The 23,172-nt window shown below is 44.3% G+C and overlaps 1 protein-coding gene across 3 annotated transcripts in view; it reads right to left on the bottom strand.

Moving 5' to 3' along the window:
* Window positions 1-23,172, bottom strand: part of LRRK1 (leucine rich repeat kinase 1) — a 75,265-nt gene that overhangs the window by 13,835 nt on the left and 38,258 nt on the right. For all 3 annotated transcript variants that reach the window (XM_082769603.1, XM_082769604.1, XM_082769605.1), the window contains 15 exons: window positions 20,757-20,886; window positions 20,110-20,222; window positions 19,025-19,239; window positions 16,811-16,975; window positions 14,571-14,743; window positions 12,461-12,581; window positions 12,056-12,215; window positions 11,558-11,834; window positions 8,346-8,517; window positions 6,753-6,916; window positions 5,354-5,493; window positions 3,696-3,945; window positions 2,084-2,250; window positions 986-1,183; window positions 50-327 (listed from right to left, as the gene is read on the bottom strand). In XM_082769603.1, the coding sequence (XP_082625729.1) occupies window positions 50-327; window positions 986-1,183; window positions 2,084-2,250; window positions 3,696-3,945; window positions 5,354-5,493; window positions 6,753-6,916; window positions 8,346-8,517; window positions 11,558-11,834; window positions 12,056-12,215; window positions 12,461-12,581; window positions 14,571-14,743; window positions 16,811-16,975; window positions 19,025-19,239; window positions 20,110-20,222; window positions 20,757-20,886 (2,723 nt within the window). The remainder of the gene's footprint in view (window positions 1-49; window positions 328-985; window positions 1,184-2,083; window positions 2,251-3,695; window positions 3,946-5,353; window positions 5,494-6,752; window positions 6,917-8,345; window positions 8,518-11,557; window positions 11,835-12,055; window positions 12,216-12,460; window positions 12,582-14,570; window positions 14,744-16,810; window positions 16,976-19,024; window positions 19,240-20,109; window positions 20,223-20,756; window positions 20,887-23,172) is intronic.

Here is a 23,172-nt window from a genome sequence, read left to right as displayed (position 1 = left end):
GGGAAAGCCTGTCACCCAGGGGCTGCCCCCATAGATATGCCAGATTTACCTTCTCATCGTAGACTATCCGAGGCCTGATCTCTGGGGCTTGGTAGCCTGGTGTGCCTTCCACACCAAGTGCTCCTTCATGGAACGACTGCCGGGAGATTCCGTAGTCAGAGAGTTTGATGTTGATGTGCTCTTTGACATCCAGCGACCACACCAAGATGTTGTCTGACTTCAGGTCGCAGAAGATGATGTTCTTCTTATGCAGGTAGGCAAGGCCTGTCACAATCTGATATGCTATTTTGTGCGTCAGCATGTGCCCCAGTGGCACAAAGGAAGACCCTGTCACAAAGGAACAGCCTGACTTCAGTTCTTGTAATTGTAATAGCTCCTTTTTTTCCGCATTTCTTTCTCTTTCAAACTCCAGAGCAGTAAGTAACCATTTAAAACATCACTCAGCGGCACAACTTGAAGTGACACTGTTCATGTTACTATACGCATCTGGCGGTTCCATTAGATTTTTTTAAAAGCCTTTCACTTTTAGACACCTGAATCTTCTGGTGAAAATTAGTGTTTGACTGCAAGTTGACACACAGCCAAGGTGCCAAGAGGGTCAGATGGCCTCAGCCTTTCTCAAAAGGAGTGTCATTCATTTGACAGTGAGAAAAACATAGTTACTAGCGAATTTAGAGTGCCAGACACTCATCTGCAGGGGCACCAACCCAGACTACTCAGGCAGCATTGAAGTGAGATGCACTTCTTATTAATTTGCAGAGGAATTGAAAACCCAGGTCTCCAAAGAAGTTCTGAAAACCCTGAACATCCATTTTTACTAGGTTACCAAAGGTATAGTTTAAGATCAATTCCATCCCTCCTACTTCCCCTAGTATGGAAAAAAAATCCCCTTCAGTAAATTAAGCAGTAGTTTCAGTGCTGTTTACCATTTGTCTCTACTGTGACTCGGGGAGTGAGCTCTCCCAGGGGGAGACCATGCTTTTACCTTTGGAGTTTTCAGATAAGACAGTGGTGAGGCTGCCCAGAGGAGCCAGCTCCAGTGCAAAGCAGAGTGGGTGGATGCTGATGCCAATGAGGGAGACGATGCAGGGATGTTGCAGCGAGTGGAGCATGCTGGCCTCCTGGCGAAACTCAGAGAAGTTCTTCATGGCGTCCATGGCTCTCAGGTGTTTCAGCATGGTATCTGGCAGGACAAACAAACCCCTTCTCACTCTCCAGCTAAGAAAGCATGTTAGGGACTTTTTGCAGGGTGCTACTCACAGAACAAATGAAATCTCATGCTGTCCTTTTTCAAGTAACATTCTCTCAGTGTAGACATTATATAGAAGAACCTTCAGTGGAAGGAGTCTGCTCTACCCTTTCCTGCCTGCCCTGCCAGAAGAGGGACCCTTTGTGGTAATTGTCCTTCTGCCATGAGACACCCCAGGCTGCTCTTTCTGAAGGCTATCTGTCACTGGGACAGCAGCTGGCCTCTTCCACACCTCAGGGGTTCACTGCACCTTTCCCTGATAAAAACGAGGAAGTGAGGCACTTTCCCCATTTCTTCTGTTCATGGACTAAACCTCTGGTGGAAACCTGGGCTCAACACCCAGCATATGCAGTATGAGAGGCTGTCCCCACCTGGCGGATCTGTCAGGTGGAGAAGAATTTCCAATTTCCTTTCTTGAGGTGCTGGTACAGAAGGGGTAAGACATGAAAAGGTAGAGACCTGCAAGTCCTTAGTGCAAACCCATGCAAATACACACTTCTCATTGCTAAATAGCTTGGGAACAGGAGATGAAGTCTCACCTTCCACCCCAATCAATGTCTCTGCCGTGGCACCCTATGAGTTTCACCCAGTGACATGCAGATAAGAAGTTTTCTACAGTGCCAACGACCTTCTCTACATCTTACAGGTGCTTTCATGAAATACTCGTTAAGATGCATCCTCCTCCTCCATGAAAACACATCAATTTTTCTATGAATTTCGAAGCAGCATATAAACAGGTGCTGCCAGCACTTTGGAGAGCAAAGGCTCTTTGGTTTTAGCTTGTGATCACGGGCTGCAAGAGCTGATTCCCAATACTAATTTTGTGTACTGTACCTACAGCTGAAGTGGGAGAACCGTTGCATTTTTTTATCTGAAATCTCTTCACAGCCACTGGTTTTCCTTGGTATCGTGCCCGATATATAACGGTTCCACTTCCACCCTGGCCAAGAACGTTGTTTTCATTTTCACTGCATTCCAGTTTGCTATTTTCCAGGAACAGCCTGCCAAAGAGATATTGGGGCTTTTTAATTAAAAGAAAGGCTTCAAAGGCACTGTAAATTCACATATTTAATGCCAATTTCACAGATCCTTCATAGATTCTTATTTGCTGAGAGGAATGGGTCACCTCAGCTACCTTTGTCATCTTAAGGTACTCTGGCTCCTGTATGGCTCAACAGATTCATTGCAGAAAGAAAATAAAAGGCTTTTTACTGAGACAACTTATCCTGTGAGAATCAAACAGATCTGGAAAGCACATAAGCCCCTTTTGCAAGCAGATGACACAGGTGCAATATTTATAACATTTATCTGTATTAGCAATTTTTTTGCTTCATTTACCTCCAGTTCCTCTCCTCCCTGCTGAGGCAGGACAGGATGTTTACGAACAGCCCCACACTCTGAAACCTGATTATTCCAATCAGCTCACTATTCCCAGGCTGTAATTCATAATTTCCCCACTCTTCCAGAGCCCACTTTTACAGCTGTTTGTACTTGAAACATCTCCGCTCACCTCACACCATTGAAATAAACCTATAGGAGAAAACGCCGCGAGGAGGCCATCGTGACTGGCCACTGAGTATTGGCCCAGAATGCCTATTAAAATGACTGTAAAAAAGGAACAGGGGTCATTGGGAGCAGAGAAAGCTCCAACAGCAGCTGACAGGATATCATTTGGTCTGGAGGCCTCACAGCTCTACAGTGGAACCAAAGAGGTCTGATAAAGGTGACCTGAAAGGGACCCCAGCCTCTACCTGCTTTCAGGTCATCTCTCGTTCCACTCTTGTTCTACATACTAAGAAATATGGGGTAAAAGATCAAACTCTTCTGGGAATGCAGGTAAGCAGCTAAATATTTGGCAATGCTGCTACAGATACGGAAGTGCTGTTCCAGCTGTTCAGGACTACCACACTACTACTCCAAAAATAACAGCTCTGAATCATGCAGAAGCCTCAACCCAATGTGAATTCTGTAGTGGTGTCTACATAAACTCACTCTCCTAAAGGCTCTTCAAACCTAAAGGTGATTTCAGTGCCAGTCTTGTGATGCAAGCAGCACTGCCTTTTGGGTTTGCATATTAATGTCTCCTTTCTGGTTTATAACAGGGATCCCAGAAAAGCTCCAACTACAGAAGGCTCTAGCCAGAATACAGAACAATGCAGAACAGATGTGGTGTTAAAAAGGGACTGTCACATTGTACTGCAGTGACCTCCGAGGACCCTGTGAAGTGAATCAAAGAATCACAGAATGGTTTGGGTTGGAAGCGACCTTAAAACCATCTAGTTCCAACCCCTCTGCCACGGGCAGGGACATCTTCCTCTAGATCAGGTTGATCAAGATCCCATCCAACCTGACCTGGTTCCTCTAGCAGAGATGACTTAGGAAAACAAAACCAACTGAACTACATAGACACACTGAAATCTAACCAAAGGCGACCGAATAACATTACCTGGCAGGAAAATCTGTCATGAAAAGTTCTGGGACCAGCTCTTGGAGCGAAACGGGGATGTCAGGGTGGTTAGGACACGTGATGCAGTCCAGCTCGATGGCAGTTAGGACACAGTCCTCCATGTTAAAGTACTGTGCATCCTCCGCCTTCTCACCACAATCATTCTCCTCCATCCTGGAAGCTGCACAGATGTGGCAGGGCACGTACTGCTCCATCAGCAACGTGCCATCGCTCTCAGTGGCTGTGAGTGCTTCAAACCAAGCAAACAAACAAAAAGTGACTCACAAATTGAGAAGGAGAAACAGTTCCTAGCACATTCAAATGTCTACACTCACAGTTTGCAGGTAATGCACAGGCTTGCAAAGAAAATGTATTATGGACTGGTAGAAATGTGAAGCATACGAATAAAGAATTAGAGAGAGCTTCCTACTTGCTGGATGTCTGCGTGTGAACTGTTTATAGGGATCACAGCGTATCATAAAGGGCATGACCATGCAGCAGAAGAATGGCAGCTGTGAGGCTGCCCGTGAGCCCCAGCCCCTGCAAGCTGCCAGATGGCTTCGGGTGGGGAGCAGGCATGGGAATGGGAATGGGAATGGGAAGGGGCTGGGAGGCACGACACGCTGCGCTCAGCCTGGGAGCTTCAGATGCAGGCTGGGAGGAAGCACTCAGCTGCAGCACCAAAGTTGGGAACACAGTCACAGCGGGCTCCCTCATGAGCAATGCTTTCAGCCCCTCTGGGGGAAACTGAGATCCTACCAAGGCAGAGCCTCAGTGAGGCTTCCACCTCTCCCACTGACTACAGAGGGATTTTGTGGCGACAGCTTCTGTTACATGCCTACAATTAGGCAGGGTGAATCCGGGCCGTAGCCTTTGAAGTCATGACTTTTCTCAAGCTTCAGTGATTAATACTATCATTATTTTAATCTAAAGGCAAATAAAATTTTCTTTTATCTTCCTAACATGCAGAACATGGTTATGTGAGAGTGCACAACTGTTTCCTCAAGAGAACTTCCAATTAAGAGATTTGGCACCGTTTTCTAAACCCGTGTGTGACCAATGTGGGATGACAAAAAATACTTCAGATTTTGTTTTGGTTTTAAACAAAGTGTATTGGGGTTGCAAACAGCCCGCTGGGTAACAGCAGGGTCTGTGCTGATCACAGGAAAAACAACTGCTGGAATCAAGGAAGTTACCTTGGCACAGAATCCTAGGTATCATATTCACTCATGCCTCTCACATCACAATTTTGTAAATTACAGGCTGTTAGAAATGGTGGGTAAAATGCTGATCCCAGCTGATGCCAAAATGAGTTTTGGCATTGAGGGACAGTACCAAGTAGTTTGGGCAAAATCCTGCCTCTGCTGTGAGTACAGGAAGTCTCTCAGACTCCTCTGGAAGCAGGTCCTGTTTCAACTGTAATGTTTCACCTGTGATTGATGAGATGAAAGACACAATGTCTAGACCAAGGTTTGTTGGCAAAGAATCTCAATCTGTCTGCAGGTTATCAGCTTTTCTCAAACTTTATTGGCTTGAGACTGTCAGAGCCTGAGGGTTCTTAATTTAATGCACAATATTGTGCACCTGGAGAGCTCTGTCAAAAAACCTTCTGTTAAACAGACATAATACTGCATAGAAAATTACAGCACTTCTCTTACCAGGAAACCACTGGTCTATCAAAGAGTTGACATGATCTGTGATGAACGCCATCGCTGAAAAGTCTCTCACTTCTGACTGGCAAATGATTTTAATTCCTCCACTTTTTTTCTTTTTCCAGTTCACATCAGAAGACTCCACACTGCACAAGGAAGCCAAAAAACAGACAAATGAAACTTTTGTGAAGTATCAGTGTCAACAAACTTTTTTTCTCCTAGGAAACCTGAGTTACAAAATAACATGTATCTCACAAGTAATGAAAATAAAACTCGATCTAGCTTTGAAAATGATTTTCAATTCAGTCTATTCTTCAAATGCCTTTGAGAAGAGAGGTCTTGCACAGAAATGCTGATTCCTCACAATGGATAAATGCTACAGAAGGTCTGGCCCAGAGAAAACTCTGGCCTCAGTGAACCAAGTATAATGTAGAGTTTTGACAGAAATGCTCCATCCAGAATGATGGAGGGTTAGGATTTTTCCAATGCCTCATGATAATAATAATTAAAGTATCCCCCAAACGTCCAAAAAATGTTTGAAAGGAATGGATAGAATAATTCTTGTGCAATTCCCACAAAAAGGACAAGTAATTAAAAAAAAAAAAAAAAAAAAAAAGCATCTTTGTATTAAAGAACTTTAATTTTTTGAAGCACGGAACCTAGGAAGATACAGTACGACCACAACCACGTTCTAGAATTTAGGGTTCTAGCCCGTGATTTGCAACATCTGAATCCAAGTGTCTGTTCATCTGCAGACTGCCTAAACAAACTCAGGAAAGTCACTATGCCCTTCTGGTCTCCAATGACGTAACAGCACCAATGGTTCCCCCCTGTCTTGCCAGGGAATGGAAGAATAAATGCATCTTCAGCTAGTGCAGAGATTAAAGTTTTTATGTGGCCGCCAACTCTCTGCATTTCTGAAAGAATATGGGTGGCAGGTTCCCTCCAGGCTCGCAGCTTAAACCCATTCCCTGTAGTCCCTGTCACATGCACGCTGATAGCACTGAAGCACCTCCACCCATATGGACTGCTGCCATACACTGGTGAGGTTTTAGGATTCCGTGGAAAATTCATTGACTTAAGGACATTTTTGCACGTGACAATGCATGATTTTACCTGGCAAAGAGTTCTGCTCTGAATATCATTTTCTGTTTTCAGACCTCTTTAAATTTGTGGCTGCAATAACACATAAGCTGACATTTTCAGAACTGCCAAACAATCACTTACTCATCATTGTTGTCACCAGTTGTTACCAGATGAGTTATGGCTATTAGAAGAGCCTCCTCTTCTACTGATGAGTGAGCATATACAATGAGTCAGGCCCATTCATCTCCATTCAGATGATGTGCTTCACACACTCTATTAGTTCCCTTGTAACGCATGCTGCATTACAAACACAAATTACCTAAGATAGCCTCCATCAAAGGTAACGAACAGACCTTCCTGCCAGTAAACAGTTTGCTTCCTTTTGACTCGGAAGGTGCTGCATCGATTTCTTTGAGTGCCTGTGAAGCTGTAGATGGCCACCTTTTTGTTTCTTGTCTTGGTGTCCTTCTTGTTTTCAAAAAGCTGAAACAAGCAAAAAAAAAAAAAAAAAGCATGATAATTGTTACATCAACAAAATTTCTCAGGAAAACACTGCTTTAATCAAGCAGTAAGGTGACTTTTCTTTTTTGGCTTTCACAGATGCTATCATAACTTTTCCATACAGAGCGACCTGCACTCATAAAAAAAAATTGCAACAGAATGAAAATACACACAGTAAAAGTTGGTTTTGCAGCCATCGAAACATTTCTATGCCACTCAAAAAGAAAGAATTTCATGTTAGCAAACAGCTGTTAATTCTATAATCATGACATTTGTTACATGAATTCTGTATTTGCAGAAGTCTTATAAACTTCAAGAAGAGCTTAAATGCTTTAGTGAATGATCAAGTCTGTTCTCAATGTAGAGAGTCAGCTTTTCCACCTGTTTCAGTGGGAGGCAGATGGCTTTCCTCCAAGGTATTTCAAACCAGTACTTAGAGCAAAAGGTATTTTTGTTTTTAAACCAAAGCATTAATCTGCAGAACTCCACTGTACTCATTGTCCTTATGCTTTGTTGTCTGCAGACTGGTGAGATGCCTTTCCATTCACTTCACTGTGGATTGGGTGAGGTCCCTAGTAATGGGGCGTTAAGGTTATGTAGTGTCTGTGAGGATGTAAGCGAGGGGTTGCCAAGAAAGCCCTTTAAAACAGGCAAAATTATTAAATGGGTTCAGAAACCTGGAACTCGGAGGACCTTCCAAAAACAAGTATCATGTTTTCCATGTTCTGGACATCAGGGACAGAACACAATGTAAATGGATGGCTGTAAAGAAGACACCATGGTAGTAGTAAAAATACTCTGTAGGTATTTGTCATGGTTTCCAGCAGAGCTGTGTTTTCAGATATAAACAGTTGTAAAAAATTGTCAATACCTACAAAATTCACTTAGCTTTCAGAACCTTACAAAGACTACTTTAATGATATGCACATTACTCGCACTAATAGGGTGCCTCCGTGCATTCATTATCCCTTTAAGACATGAGTTGTGTAATTTGTTTCTCATTTAAACCCTTACAGACTCAGATAGCTGACTTGATGGAGATATTCCAGATCTCCACTGGCAAGTGAAAGCAGAGTCTGACCCAGTGGAATCGTCATGGACAAGAGCTGCAGGCAGAAGTCCAATTACTTGTAATTGGAAGATGGTGGGGGTACTGAGTCCTTCCAGGGAATCGTGCTATAAAGAGACAGTGGAAAAGGCAGGGTTTTTTCCCAGTGTTAATTTGTTGTTCTAAATGACACCTACCATAAAACCAGTTTCAGATTTTGATTGCAGATTGCATTTCTGTTTACTCAATAATTTTATTGAAGTCTGTGACCAAATCACACTGGATGTGCAGAAACAAGCAATTTAACACTGAACGCTAACTTCATTTGTCTCCTTTTGCTTGCAGAGAGATACAGTAACCTACCTGGAGGTCCATCTCTGCCAGGCTAATTAGCATTCGTGCTATGAATCTTTGCCAAAAGCCAACTGGGACAAAACTCATCTTGAAGACCCTTTGGACTGTGTTTGTAGTCTGGTGGCAGAACCCGTGGATATCTAATGCTGGCTTGGTAGGAAGCAGATGAGGGAGGAGGTACCTGAAACAAATCAAATTCAACAGCTCAAATTTTAGCTACAGCGTGTAACAGTGAGTACATTGTTACTGGATAATAAGGCAATTCAGTCTCCAAAGAGATTTTTAATGGCACAGCCTACTGCATATAAAAAAGCTTTTAGACTAAAGGCAGTGCAGCAATACATGAAGTTCATTTACACTATGGAAGTAAGCAGAGGCAAAATAGACATGACATAATTCAGCCAGGGCTACTGGACAGGGCTAAAATTGATGTAATCAGCAGGACGTTTGTGTAATCACAAATTAAATGTGTTAAAATATAGGAGTCATTAGAACAGCTGTGATGTTGAGGCTCATTCAGACTTGGTATCTTTACTACTGTGCTCCAGTAGTAAACAGAGAATTACAGCTGTGCTGCTAGGTGGAACAGGAGATAAATGCAAAAACAACATACAGCAGCTCAGCCTCTGTAAGCCCAGAAGGTGGGAGGTGGCAACGAGACATTTATGGGCTGCAGGGACTGGACTGCTCTGGCTCTCATCCTAGTCCCAAGAATTAGAGCATTTTATGCGTCACCATGACAGTGCTTCCTGCTGTACCACGCTGCAGCTGATGGACTCCCTGACACGTCCCTGACAAACTCCTACAAGCAAGAGCTCACTGTGCCAGGCTGATGCCAGCAGCCTCGTTCCACCTCCTCCTGCGGGCAGGTTTTAGGTCCAGCAGTGGATCTTTTCCCAAGTGTGGGAGGAGACTCAGTGCTACCAGAGTCCAACTCATCCGAAGTAACAGCTACGCTGGGGTAGAGGCCCACAAAGTTTTCAAATTATTTTCAGACCTCTCAGTAAGCACAGAATATTCATTTGTGCTGATCTTCAGTATTTGGGAAGCTAAAAACTTTTGGAAGACTAAAACTGTTTTGAGAACTATGATCTTATGGCTTTCAATACCTGCCAATAAATCCCTTAGCAGTGATACTCTTCTGCACCAAATACGTTCCAAGATGCTTATACGATCAAAAATCGGTCCAAATCACATTTGGTTGTAAGCAGAAACACTGCTCAGTGTTGAGCCTGAGAAAATTTGTCGGCATCTGGGGCTCATCATTGACGGGCATAATGACAGCAATGAGGCAAACAGCCAAGGGACTTGACCAAAGTAACAGTGACAGGGACTACACACACAACTAGAACTAATGCTGGGTCCAAATCCAATGCTTTAAGCCTATCACGTTTTCTTTCTAGCAGCTGCAGTACTCTGTAAAAACTGAAAAATCAGCTCAGAAAAAATAGCCATCACTAGACAACAGCTTTCTCCATATGTTCCAGTCCATAACATCTGATGATGCTTTACATGATCAAATTATCCCTTCCATAAATCATCTCTGGAATGTAATACTGATAAAAAATTCAATTCACTTACAAATTACAATAAGAACGGTCATATTTTCAATCCCTTTTTTGCAAGCTGATCAAAGCTAACTTATAGGCACCTCAAGCAGAAAAGTGGAGTGCATTGAGTTTCCCCTGTAAAGGTAGCTGATGCATTGTATGACAGCCAATAAATTTTCCTCAGCACATCAAAGAAAGGGTCTAGGAGTGTTAGAAGCAAGAAGGCCAGTGAGGCCCTCCTGGACCACAACTATATAGTGGATTATAATGCAGATGGAGATTTGATGCTTTTGAACAACAGCCAATGCAAATTTTGAAAATATGTGAAACATGCCCCCATCCACCCTTTCAGAACAGAAACTGGCAGCTGCTTTCTCTCCTGACTGCACAGAAATCCTATCTGGCAATCTAGACAATAGTTGCAGAAGCACAGTAACAAATAACTGCTCTGTGTCTGGCTAGTACATTAAATTAATCCAACCTGCTATAGCTACAGCTCGTCAGTGGGAAGAATATTCTGTTAATGTGGCTTGGATCGCTCTAAAAAAGATTGGGCAGGCCATGAAAAAGCAGTTTCCTTGTTCCCGAGGCACAGACAATGTAATTGCCTCGGAGAAAAATGGCAGATAGTGACAAGGAGTCCAAAAGGCACTTTGGACTAAGCAGAAACATTGCTGCTTTATCTGTGTTAAGCCTGAGAAAATTTGTTGGCATCCGGGACTGGATAAGTGACAGGCATAATGACAGCACAGAGAATGCTGCACTTGTGCTGGCATTCAGAGCTCCCAAGAGGCTCAGAGCGATGCAGCCCTGCTGTCCTGGAAGGGCAAGGAAGTGAAATGCAAATGCCACATCAGAAGTGCAATACGACGATGGTTTCACCGTTAACCCAACAACAGGCGGTCGCCAAGCAGATGGGAGAGAGAAAAATAGCAGGGAACTGTGCCCGGAGGAAAAGAGATCGGGGGTGGGAGAGAGGAGGATTCATTAACATTTAAAGAGAAGGAGGTTTCCTACACCATTTCTAGGAAAACTATTGAGCGACACCTTTGGATCAGGCTAAAAAAATAGAAATAAGAAAATCGCTTTGCTACTGAAGCTGCAATTTCCTGATTTCACTAGAAATAAATTACAGCGCTTTCAGGGCCGACATATTTATTGACTACCCAAGGTTTTCTGCCCTAGCCAGGAGCGAGGATCACTCATTGGAAGCAGATGACTCCAGCCCATCTTCATTTCAGGCCCGGCAGCCACAAGCCCCACATCCTCTCAGCTGCAGCTGTGCCAGCCAAGCACTTGCAGCTCCCACCTGCTCATCGCCACATCCCTGCCAGTGTCACTGCCCCTCTGTTTTGGTGGTCGAGCCACCCCCGAGTGTCCCTTACCCCGTCAGTCTTAATGCACTGAGTGGGCTCAGACCTGCTTTGGAAAGTTTTCACACCAGCCTAGCTTGTTTGGACCAAAGGACGCTCATGCCAGCCCTTCCAAGGAAAGGAAATACAGCCCAAATGGATGGGTGTCTTCCACTACGCTGCTTAAAGCACTCAAATATTTTAACACAACAGGATCCTTGTCAAGACCATTGCTTACAGTGACAAAGCCTGTTAGCAACCACTGATTAAATGGTCATTTTTCTCCAGTCTGGCTAAGCCTCTCTAATTACCAACCTACCTGTTATTGGCTACTGGCAGAGCAATTTCGAACTTGGCCAAGAACTGGAAGTACTGTTCTTCAGTTTGTTCAGTGAAGCCCGTCCCAACCAGCAGCATCCTGAGATCCTCTGCTCTGATAACTCCATTCTTAGCAACAGACTTCGAGCTCTTGATGTTGAAAATCCTCTGCAGGCACTCTGAGAGCCAGACGGGGTCGAGGAAGTAGAGATTTCTCAGGCCGTGACTTGTGTCTGGGAAATGTAGTAGTGTACCTGTTTCTATGAGAAAATTAATTGCTGGAAAAAAAAGAAAAAAAATTGTAGATCAGTAATAGACCAACATTAGGATAATACAGTGAAGATGAGGAAGACTAGGAGGCAATCAGGGTAGCTTTATCCACACCAGGGATAGCCAGCATGAATAACATGATAATAAGAGCCAAGAGAATAACATGTATCTGAGGAACACTTCAATTGGGCACAAATTACCAAGAAATCACCAGTCTGCTGTGACCTACCAGTTTGCAAGTCTTCGTAGTCTTTGATATCATTTCCAGGGTTTTGCTCAATGATCATCTCTATCTGTCTGTCTGTTAAATACTGTACATCATCGTTCTGACTTCTTTTATGCTGTTCCGCAAGGACAGCTTCTTGAAGACTGAGGTAACTTCGTGGTATCTGCAAGCCACGTGAGAAAAACAGCAGGATCAGTATTAGACAGCAACCACACTGCTGGTGATGAACTGCCTAAGCTGTCACCCTTTACAGGGATCTTGAAGTGATGGCTTTTTCCAAAGCAATTCTGTATACTTCACACACCTCTTGTGGCAGCAGTAACTCCAAAAATTCACTTCCCAGTCCCAAACCAACCCCCAGGAAGCCCATCTTTGGTAAGGCTCACTGCTAGAAAGCACAGTTCTCACCAGTCTCCCAGCAAGTTTCTGTGAGCAAATTGAGCTGCCGACATCCTTCATGTTGCAAGTGATGTGAAAAATCAGCTGTCGGAGTCCATCGAGGCCTTCCAGAGTCTTACACGAGAGCTCACTGCAAAAGTCATGCAAGGGGGAGGATTACCAAACCTTATCAGCACAGCGCCTTCCTCTGCAGGCTCACTTTCCCTTATCACTGCCTAAGTTTCCTGTGTCAAATGAATGGGAGGAAGGCTGTCAGTGAGCATTTTTAGTTTGGAGAAAAATACTGAGAAGCCTGGAAAAGACATATTAAGCCAAACTGCTTGCTTCATTCTCTGCTTGCTGCTCGTCTATCCCCTAATGCACTCTGACCTTGGGGACTTCCTTGGCAGACCAACCAAAGCCATCACCTTTTTTCCCTTCAGTGCTGCACACATCCTGGAAGGGTCTGCAAGAATGAGGAAAATGCTGTGCTCCAGCAACCACTGGAGACGAGTCTGGTCCTCAGATCAAAGAGGCACGATGATGACTACCAGACACCTTTTCCCACCCTCATTCCGGCCCTCGCTCAGCTGGGTCCTGTTATCTGGGAATTGATGCTTAGATCCTGAAAGCTGGCCTCCACCCTCTCTTTAACAGCTAAAAACCTGTTCTCTCCAACTCTTGCTATTTCTGGCCTTTTTTGTGGGCCGGATAAGAACAGTTCTCTTCCACTCTCCTCAACAAAAGGTCTTTCTAACTGATCCCACACATGTTCCTGGGGCCGACAGAAAATGGTTTTCTGAAGATTTATCTTAAACCTCAGCCATGAGTCACGCTGGGAAGTGTGTGCTCACTGGGATGCTGGAGGACCAGCACTGATGAAGGCACCCTGGGCTCACCCACACATGGCTTTCACAACACACTCCTTGCACTCCTCCAGCACTGCTCCGTGCAGACAGATTATGGGGAGTGAAGGAGACTGTCTGCAGTGGGCACGGCAAGGAGGAGGCAGGAAAATGGGCAGAAAATTGTGACAAAATGCAGGGGAAAGGAAGGTGAGGAAGGGGAATGTGCAGGATGTGGCGTAGGTGAAAGAAAGCATCCTTGAAAAAGGATAAATGAAATTATGGGATTTCTGTGGTGATGGGAAAAGATCTCTGAGGAGACTGAACCACAGAGCTTTCTCTCTCACACTGTGCATCTGTATGCCTCGAACTGGGTCCCTGGTACTTCTAACCAGAGCCAGATGAAAGAGCCAGCTGGGGTGCCTGGTGCAGCACTTGCCTTTGCAGAACAGAGTGTGGGAGGTCTCCTGACGACTTTGCCAGGCAGCAGATGCAAAGCGCGATGGGCCATAGCAGCACCCTTCTTTACTTGCCAGCTGCCACCTGCTCGTGCCCCAGGCATTGGCAATTTCACACTGTTTGGAGCTGGCTGGTGCCAGCTGGTTGCATCCATGCTCCCTCTGTGCTGTGCACCCCCCTGGCTGACAGACCGGCTTCTTTCCCAGCCAGAGAAGCCTCGTCCCCCTCGGGGCATTCTCCATCAGGAGAAGGGAGGGAGCTGTGTCAGACTCCATGGCCTGACAGACAGACGGATCTGCCAGACAGCACAGCCTCTCTGTTTTCACATGAGGAGAGCTCAAACAGCACAGGTTTGGACTGCTGGGGGCTCAGGAGGCTGACTCACTGCTTGCACTGTGAACACTGCCACACTCAGGTAGTGAGAAGTTCCCATGCAGCCTCCCCTGCCAAACCCTGCAGCACCCACCACATAACAGTCATGCTTGGTAAAGGAAGCTTTGCAGCATTAATTACCCAATCTGTGTGTTCTCTCCCTGTGACTAATTAATAAGCTGTATCTCCATTTAGGCAGTGAGGAAGCTGAGCAGTGCAGGAGCACTGAAACAGGCAGACCAAGGTCATGACTTTGGAGCTTCCAGCTCAGACCCACGATCAGACCCCTGAGCTGCACTGAACTTCTCTCTGATTATGCCACATTATCCCAATCAAAAATAGATGAAATGCCACGCTGACGAGTCTTCAAATCAGTTCCGTTGCCAAGGAGATCAAGGATTGCAAAATTGTTCAAAGTGACATAAAATAGAGTGACTGAGCTTCATAAAAGCACAGATACTTACTGCAGGTGCTTGAATGTGATATCTGGGAATCCGGTTGCTCTGGATCCAGAGGGAGACCGACAGAGAGCCAGGACATACGCCCTCAGAGTTGCTATCCTCTCAACACGGAACTTAGTTTCAATTAAATCAAGGTGTGTTCCTACCACTAACACCGCTGAATTGGGAGCTTTGGCCTGTAAGAGAAAACACTGACAATGATCTCATCTACACTATGTCATGGTACATTCTGCGAGGACATGTGAAAAATATACTATCTAACAGGGGGAGTCAAACACATGACTAAAATGTGTAATATACAAATAAAATGAAAGCAACCTGTCTTGGCAGCTTGACAATAGCAAAAAGTGATCTGGGTGTTACAGAAGTTCTCCTGCAGAACACGGCTCAATAACCTGAAGCTACTGCAGAGCAGGAGACTGTCAGTTAGGGTTTGTTACATAAGGGCTCAACATAAAGAGTCATCATGTCGTATTAAGTTGCTACAAGTCAGCTAAACGAAGGGAACTACGTCTGCACAGGCAAAGGAGAAGAAGATAGCTTAACCTGTAGCTAGAAGATCTAACTTTGATACCCAAAAAAAGGCTAGTGACATTCCAGAATGGGTATCTGGGGAGGTTATGCAAACATTTGCTCTGGAGGTTTATGGAGAGGTGAGATAAACTGTTAGAAATGTCTAAGTCTACTTAATCCTGAATCAGTACAAAGGAATGGATTAGATGATCCTGTGGTTTCTTCCAACCCTTCCATGATTTTATTACAGGGTTGGAAAGTATCCGGATTTCAGGAAACACACTGCCAATTACAATGGGATTGCACAGGCTTAAGCAGGGATCAGCCACTGGATCAAAATGACTTTGAGCACAGAAGAAAATTCAGTTGCAGAACCACGTGCTGATTTGCAGACAATCAATGTCTCCGTTACAGCGTTCACTGAAAACTCAAATCTGAATGACACCAAGCTTGATCTTATGCAAACACAGGAGAGATGGCTGTACTGAGGCAGACCAAAGGGCCCACCTGGCCCAGTATTCTGTTTGGAGGCACAGACAGAATCTGTGTCTATACTTTTCATTAAAGTATGGGCACAAGGTAAGCATATAGAGACCTTCCCTGGTATGTTCTCCCAGTACCCAGCAGGCTGGAGGACACCAAATTCCTGAGCATGAGATGGTATCTCTGAATTAATAGCATCTGATGTATTTTTCTTCCACCAATCTGTTTTTTCAACTTCTGATACCCACAGCACACAGTAATCCCAATAGACTCTGCAGCTTAGTTATCTGTTGTGTTTAGGGCACTTCTTATTTCTTGTTTCAAAGCTACCATCTCATTTGCTCTTTCCTAGTTCTTCTACTGTAAAAGATAACTAACAAATACTCCCTTGGGGTTTTTGCCTTATGTCCTCATGACCTAGTCTACTACAGCCCTCCTCATTTACCTCTTTCCCAAACTGCAGAGGCCTAATCTGTTTAACTGGTCTGCATTCAGAAACTTTTCCATACTTATAACCATCACACTCACCTTTCTCAATATCGTTTCTGATGCTACGATGTGCTTCTTGGAGTGTATGAAGGACACAAGCACATCATACAGTTTTGAAATACCATAATTATGTTTTCTGCTTTATTATCTAGATTGGGTTTTTGATTGCTATTGAACACTAAGCTAGTATGGTTGCAATGTCAAGATATTTCTTTAAGAGGCATTAGCTTAGAGCTCGTTTCTGTGTGCATAATGTTAAGGCAGGTATCAAGTAATGAACATTGAATAAAAACCCAGTCAACACCAATTAACTCACTGCAGCTCTGAGTCTCAGCTGAGAGCTGTCCAGGAGATACATACCATTTTATCTGAATCTAGAGTGTTAAAAAGCATAATATCAAGACCAATGTGTGTCTAATCCACACACACAAAAAAGAAGGTGCTTCAAAACTTCTTCAGAGCTTAGTGTGGTCAAATACTAATTCCAAAATAAGTATGTACTTAGCAAGGGTTTATAAATCAGCTTTTGTTTCATTCTCTGATGTGTGCGAGGGAGAACAAAGGAAATTAAATTTAAACCATTAAATACTGTGATAATGCCTACTGAGCAATGGAAAAGTAATTCCAAAAGCTATGCAAAATTCATAGTTTGTGGAGTTTCTAAGAGGAGACTAAAAAGACTCAGTAATACCACATATCTATGTGCTGAGATACTACTTGATAAACAGATACCCTGGAGCCCACCAGTGACTTCTTACCTCAATGTTCAGCAACCAGAACTGTAAGTTTGCCACAGCCTCTTCCCCCAGTGCCAAGTTCCATACAACTATGTACAATGCTTTGTCTGTGAAGAAACACTGATTGACTGTAGACATGCTTGCTGGGCCTCCGATATCCCAGACATTGAACTCCACTGAATCAACCTACTTAGACAAAGAGAAGTGTTCAAATCAAACGGTTGCAGTAAATCACAGGGAGATAATAGCTGAAGCATAAACCTACGCCTGCATAATGTATGACACAAGAAGGGTTTCAATGTCCTAATTGTGCCTCCAGGAAAGAAAAATCAACAAGCAATTGTTAAGCAAGGCTACTACTTCCCCACAGGAAATCAAGACTAATTACTTGCTGCTAAAATGATAGAGGTGCCCTTGATGCTGGTAAATCTCCAGTTAATGCTGTGGATTCTCCAGCACAAACAAGGGTCTCATTCTGAGCCCTGTATTTCACTGCATCTTGAATAGAAACTGCTTCATCCTCGTCTGTGCCACACTTAACAGGACCGCCGAAACTAGTTATCTGCCGCTGCGAGGGGGAGCAGGAAGCCTCCTGCTGAAATCATTTCCACAGAGCTCAGCCCCAAATATAGGTGCCTGGGAGGTGGGAAGCTTCTCAAGCCTTTCACAAACATTTCCTGCCTGTCACTCAGAGGCTGCTGACGTGTGCATGCCACAGCAGAGATGGGCACGAATTACAGCTCGCTGTAATTCAGACTTGCTGGCTTTCAGGGGAACGTGTGAATGGAAGTCTCTCCAGCTCGGGTTCTCCTCTGAGTAGCTCAGCACCCATTCCTCAGTGCAGGCCCACAACAGCACAAAGAGGGAGAAGAGCTCTCTGCTTAAATGGTATTCGAGCTTCCAGCTGCAGTAGGAAGTACCTGCATACCTTGGAGGCTCTGTCTCTAAATTATTTTACCCCAGGGAAGCAAGAAGCTGTGGATCAGCAGGAAACCCTTCTCCAGCCACCATCCTCAGAGCATCATGTAACTCCAAGTGGGCTCTGTTTACTGGTCCAACTCCAAATACTGCTTGATCCCACATGACAAGTCACTCCATGAGATTTCAGAGAGCAGTCTAAGTATCTTGGTATGGCTCTGATCTAGCAGTCCCAGCCTGAAGTCTCCCAGGAACAGCTGGAAGAATTTCCATATTGTTTAAACCAAACCCTAACTAGCACCAGGGCTGCCTTGTGCATCCAAATGACCTTCAGCTGTGGGTGCTTGGATGGAGAGACAGATTCAGAGGTAGGGACAAAAGCCTGCTCAGCAACTTGGACCCTACTCCAGGTCTTTGACACTGTCTAGGTTTTTGTTTCATTCAATTGCTCTTCAACACAAAATCCACAGCTCTCTTCTCCCATCAAAGTCTTCTCTTTAAAGAGTTGGGCTGCGCTTGCTCTTTTCTTTCTGTCTCTGGCCTGGCACTCTTTGCTGTAGAATAGCTGAACTCAGCAGGCTCTTCTACCCCTTCCAAAACAGCCTGGTGGCCACGGCTCTCATCTGAGAAGTGAGAGCCATGCATTTACACACCCTCAGTTCTGACAAGAGCCCATGATCAGTTCTGCACACTCTAATCCGTGTGGTACTATGCAAGCAGTAGACAGAGCTACCTACAAATCTCTCAAATACTTGAATAAATTCAGTGCTGTCCAAAACAGTTCAGTGTGGGTTGACATAATCCCTGGATGAGGAGCTTGAGATTCAGGAGTTTAAGGTATGCCTTAGATATCCCTAGATCACAACCAGACGTCAGGCGTCCTACCTTCCCCACACCTTTTACGTTTAGAACAGTTCTGACACCAAGGGAGTCCAGCTTTAGGTATGATGTCCCATTTTGTGGCCCCAAATGAAAGGACAATCTGCTTGAGAGAAGCTGACTTAAAATATCCTCTCAAAATCAGTGTCCAAAAACCACCCGAGCTAGGACAGCCAGAATTCAGGCAGTCTACAAATAGCTTTCAGCATTTAGGACAAAAAGTCAAGGTTGAGTTCTCAGAAAAACAAAACTGTCCTCTAATATCAACTGGAAATGAAACAGAGGAATTGTGACAGCTCTAAACAGGTCACGTGTGAGGTCTGGTTCACAGGTAAGGGGAAACTGCTTGTTGTAAAAGGACAGGCAGCTGCAGACCCCAAGGGTCACTACGAGGCTCAAGCATCTCACAGGGGCTAAGGATCTTCAATTGTTTTTCACCTTTGCCTTGTGTCCCACTGGCTTGGGTAGCTCCCATTTCGTTGTACGTATGGTGGCATCGCTGTGCATCATCTGAGGGACTTTTCCAGTCTGTAGGATCTCAATCAGTGTCGACTTTCCCTGCCGTGGAGGGCCGATGACGATCATCTTCATCAGCTTACACTTCTCTGCTTTGCGCAGCTGGGCTCGTAAGTACGCCAGCACTGTTTTAGGGCCTACGGGGGGGAAGCAAACAAGCTTTATCTGTGGTTAGCAGTTACAAACGTACATATGTACAGCAGAACTGCACAAAACCTACTGCTGCAGACACATCAGCTGAATTAATATTTTCCCTGGAGTTTCGCTGTGGGCTGAGACAACCCAGAGAATAAACAAAGAAACCTCTAGTGGACAAACCTGAGACAGAGACCCCAGAAAAAGGTCACTGCTTTGAGACTCTACAATGGAGCACTGTAAGGAGAAACAAATGCTGTGGCTCGTATGCTTCAGAAGCTCAAAGGAAACATAAAATACTAATTTAGTGTTGGAAAATACTCAGTTTTTCCTTCTACTTTTATGTTTCTACTTAAAATTAGATTTAGGCTTCAACAGTGTGCTGGAGAAGGAATAATTCCTAATAACTTCATTCCCACAGGATTTTCTTATTAAAACACACAAAAAAGAAGACAGTATTGTAATTGATCCAAAAACCTAGCAGCTTACAATAAAGTTACTGCAATGTGACTGTGACTGCTGATCCTAAGCACTTCAGTCTTTAGAAAGAGTGTCTAAATACCCTAAACTATACACATTCAGGGAGCAAGCCACAGAATGTATCCAGCATGCATACAAATGCAATACTTCATTTGCAGTAAGTTGTTCTTGGAACATGTGATCTACCTTAAACTGATCCTATAGGCAGAGATTAGCACTGACTATCAAACTTACAGATATGTGTAGGAGGTTTTGTCCTATGCAATTTCAGTTGTTAATTGCAACAAGGACTTGGATGCACGCTGTCTTTTCCTGTTTGGGACCATTAAAAGGATGCAATTTTCATTAAATGTTCATTCAGTTTCATAAAGCACACGCAGCATCAGACTTACCCTCTTTTCTGATCTCTGCAGGAACATTACTGATACTTAGTTCTTCGATATCCAGCTGCCAGAGATTAGCCAGCTGTCCAAGCTCTGGAGGAAGCTCTCGGATACCAGGGTTACTGTACAAAAACAAATAGATCTACCAACAACCAGGCTTTGTGTGTAAGTAGCTGCTCTCACAGACTCTCGGATTACACTATTCTCTCCTTGTAGAAATCTTCCATTAACATTTTAATAAGGCTACTCAGCACTTTAATAGTAATTTTCATCCTAAAAGTGATGTATAACTTTAGTTTATCCTCTGGGCCAGACAAGTGTAATCATCTTTATTGGACAGTTGAGGAAATATAAGCAAAAATGATGAATTATTGACTCAAACGCTATAGAAACAGACAGCAGAAAGCCAGCATTAACTAGAGGCACACTAGATTCCCAGGCCTGTGTTCAAAGCATTAGATCATCTTCCCTAATTTAAAAGGTTGGCTTCCTCCTTATCTAAAGCAAATGATGGGCACAGTTCTAACAAGGGGCTGACTATTTCCAGCTTTTTGACTTCAAAAGCACTGGACATCTGGGGTGGGGCTCCGCAGAAGACTGGTCACTAAAACAACATGGAAATAATACTGCATAGCTTTTCCAGAACATGGACTTACTTTCCTAAATAAAGTTCTGTTAAACCTTTTAGAAGGCAAACGGACTGCGGGACAGATTCCAGCTGATTGTCGTTCAGATAAAGGACTTCCAGAGAATCACTCAGAAATGCTGGAAACTCCAAAAAAGGACCTGAAACAAGACAGGAAAGAAACTGCACCTTTAAAACATAACAGGCACCAAGGCTCTGTACCAAGAACCTTCACCTTAACTTTGTAGGCAGGACATGAGGTCATGTTCCTTGGCAGGAGCCACCACAAAGCAACAGCAGAAAAGCAAACAGCCTTCAAGAGTGACCAAACATCAACGCTCACATCTCAAGTTTTTAAAGCCATGGTGATGTGCATGTTTGAAGGTGACAATCTCCAGGACCTCTGAGGTGCCAAGGGAGGAACTCCAGGCCTGCCAAGATAACTATACTTCAGAGCACGAGTGGCATTTTGTTTCTCGTTGCTGGATAGCTGCTAACACCTTGCCAACTGCCCCTATTCCAGCCCAACAGCTCGCAGTGAAAGGGCATACCAAAGGCGCAAGTGTTTCTCAACATGTTTTTTCCATGTTGTGCAAGTAAAGCCCCAAACTGGGCAGAATTTACTTTCAGGCCCCCATGTTGCATCCTGGAGCAGTAAATGGTGAATCAAGTCAGTAACATCAGAGAAGAAAACCCAAACTGCAGCTGACACATGGCTACCCTATGTCACCTCTAACACACAGCCTGCATTTGCCCCCGTTCCGTTTTATACTGCAGGATCTCACGGCACTTCAGCCTTCCTACACGGCTGAGCAGAAACTAGCTTATTTTGGGAGCAACCCAAGCAATAATAGCGACACTGCATGGCTGACTTGCTGTTGCTGGAAAGGATCAGACAAAGGGAAATTCACCCGGTTCCAAAGAGCATCGTTTTGCTCCACAAATTACTCCAGGGATGGTGGCATGAAAAGCTGCCATGAATTGTATTGCTGTCTTAAGACTGTCACATATATCTACCACGAAGCGTCGTGAAGTCAAGGCAAATTAGGCCACACAGGGACAAGCAGATTTTGAGCCTCTGATTAGGAAAGTACAAGCAGCACCATCTGCTGCCTCCGCAGTCTGTAAAAGCAACTCGGAGATGTGATACCCATCCTTCCTCCAGGATGGAACAGTTGTACTTCCACCACGATCTTCCTCCCTTACAGAGAAAGCTTGAGGAACTGCAACTAGATTTAGGCAGAAAAGAGAAAGAAAAGAAAATGGAAGAGGTTTCCACAGGAGAAAGTTCCCCAGTTCTAATTTTAACAGCGTTTCAGGCCTGAGCTATGATCAGGAAGATAGAGACCCACTGTCTGCAGGGGTGTTCACGTACGTGACAGGACTGTCTGCTGTGGGCAGGGTGTCACAGTCTGCCTTTGAGTTTTCAAATAAAAAATCATCTCTGGGATTATTTTAGGAGAACAGCAGGCTTATTCATGGATTCAATTTACTTCCTTTCTGGCTCATCGCTGGACTTAAACTTTTCATTGTTCCTCTTCAGTGCACACCTAGGCACAGACAGATTTAGTCCCCCTTGGACACATAGAAGCAAACACCTAAAATAGTAGCAATACTCTCAATTCACCAAAGAGCCCAAAGCGAAAAGGACTGTACTGTATTGGAAGCAAGCTCAAGGTGTTTATGAATTGCAATTATTTATTCATGAGTTATTTATGACTCCTCTGGCTTGAGCTCAAATTTTCTCTTAAAGAACTGTAGAAAAATTAAAACAAATCCCATCCTGAAAATATATTTTTGGATGAGTAAATGCCACCAACACCACGTGCGTGTGCAAGAAGCTATTCTGAGACTTATCAAACAGGTACAGTGAGCATCCATAAATTCTTCTCTTTATATAATCTAGACTTGTGTAAACACTTTTGTTGGTAAAATCATATGGAAACCTGCCCCCCACCTCGCTACGAGATTTCTGTGAGCTGCTGATGTATTCCAACTTCTGTTTTCTCTTGTTCTTTAAATTCTTGGCCACATCCTCTAGTCTCACCAAGCTATACTTGGCACAGGAACAGAGAGAAAAGGATGAGCTGGCTTTGCTCTGTCTCTGTGGCTATTCAACCATGGCACCAGCCAGGTGGGCTACCCTGTGCCCTGCCACAACCCAAGGCAACCTCAGGCAGCTCGGAGTTTCACCAGGCTATTACGTGCCAAGGTTTTTCAAATGTTACAACTGCAGAGTCCATCCTCTCCTGCCTTATGCAGAGGGGTTATGCTGGGTTTGCAGCACGCAGAACTTTCCATTAGGACAGCAATTCCCTTTTAGAGCTGGTTTTAGCTGTGCCCTTTGCACTCTGCCTACTACTTCTGCCCTCCTCTCCCTTGGGAAAAGCTGCGGTAGCTGTTCACACAGGAGGTCCAGGATACGTCAAGACTACAGATTGGCAAGA

The sequence above is a fragment of the Aythya marila genome, assembly GCF_965140915.1.
Source record: "Aythya marila genome assembly, chromosome: 11".
Taxonomy (NCBI): Eukaryota; Metazoa; Chordata; class Aves; order Anseriformes; family Anatidae; genus Aythya; species Aythya marila.
The sequence above is the reverse complement of the archived record's forward strand: the minus strand, read 5'-3'. Positions and strand labels throughout refer to the sequence as shown.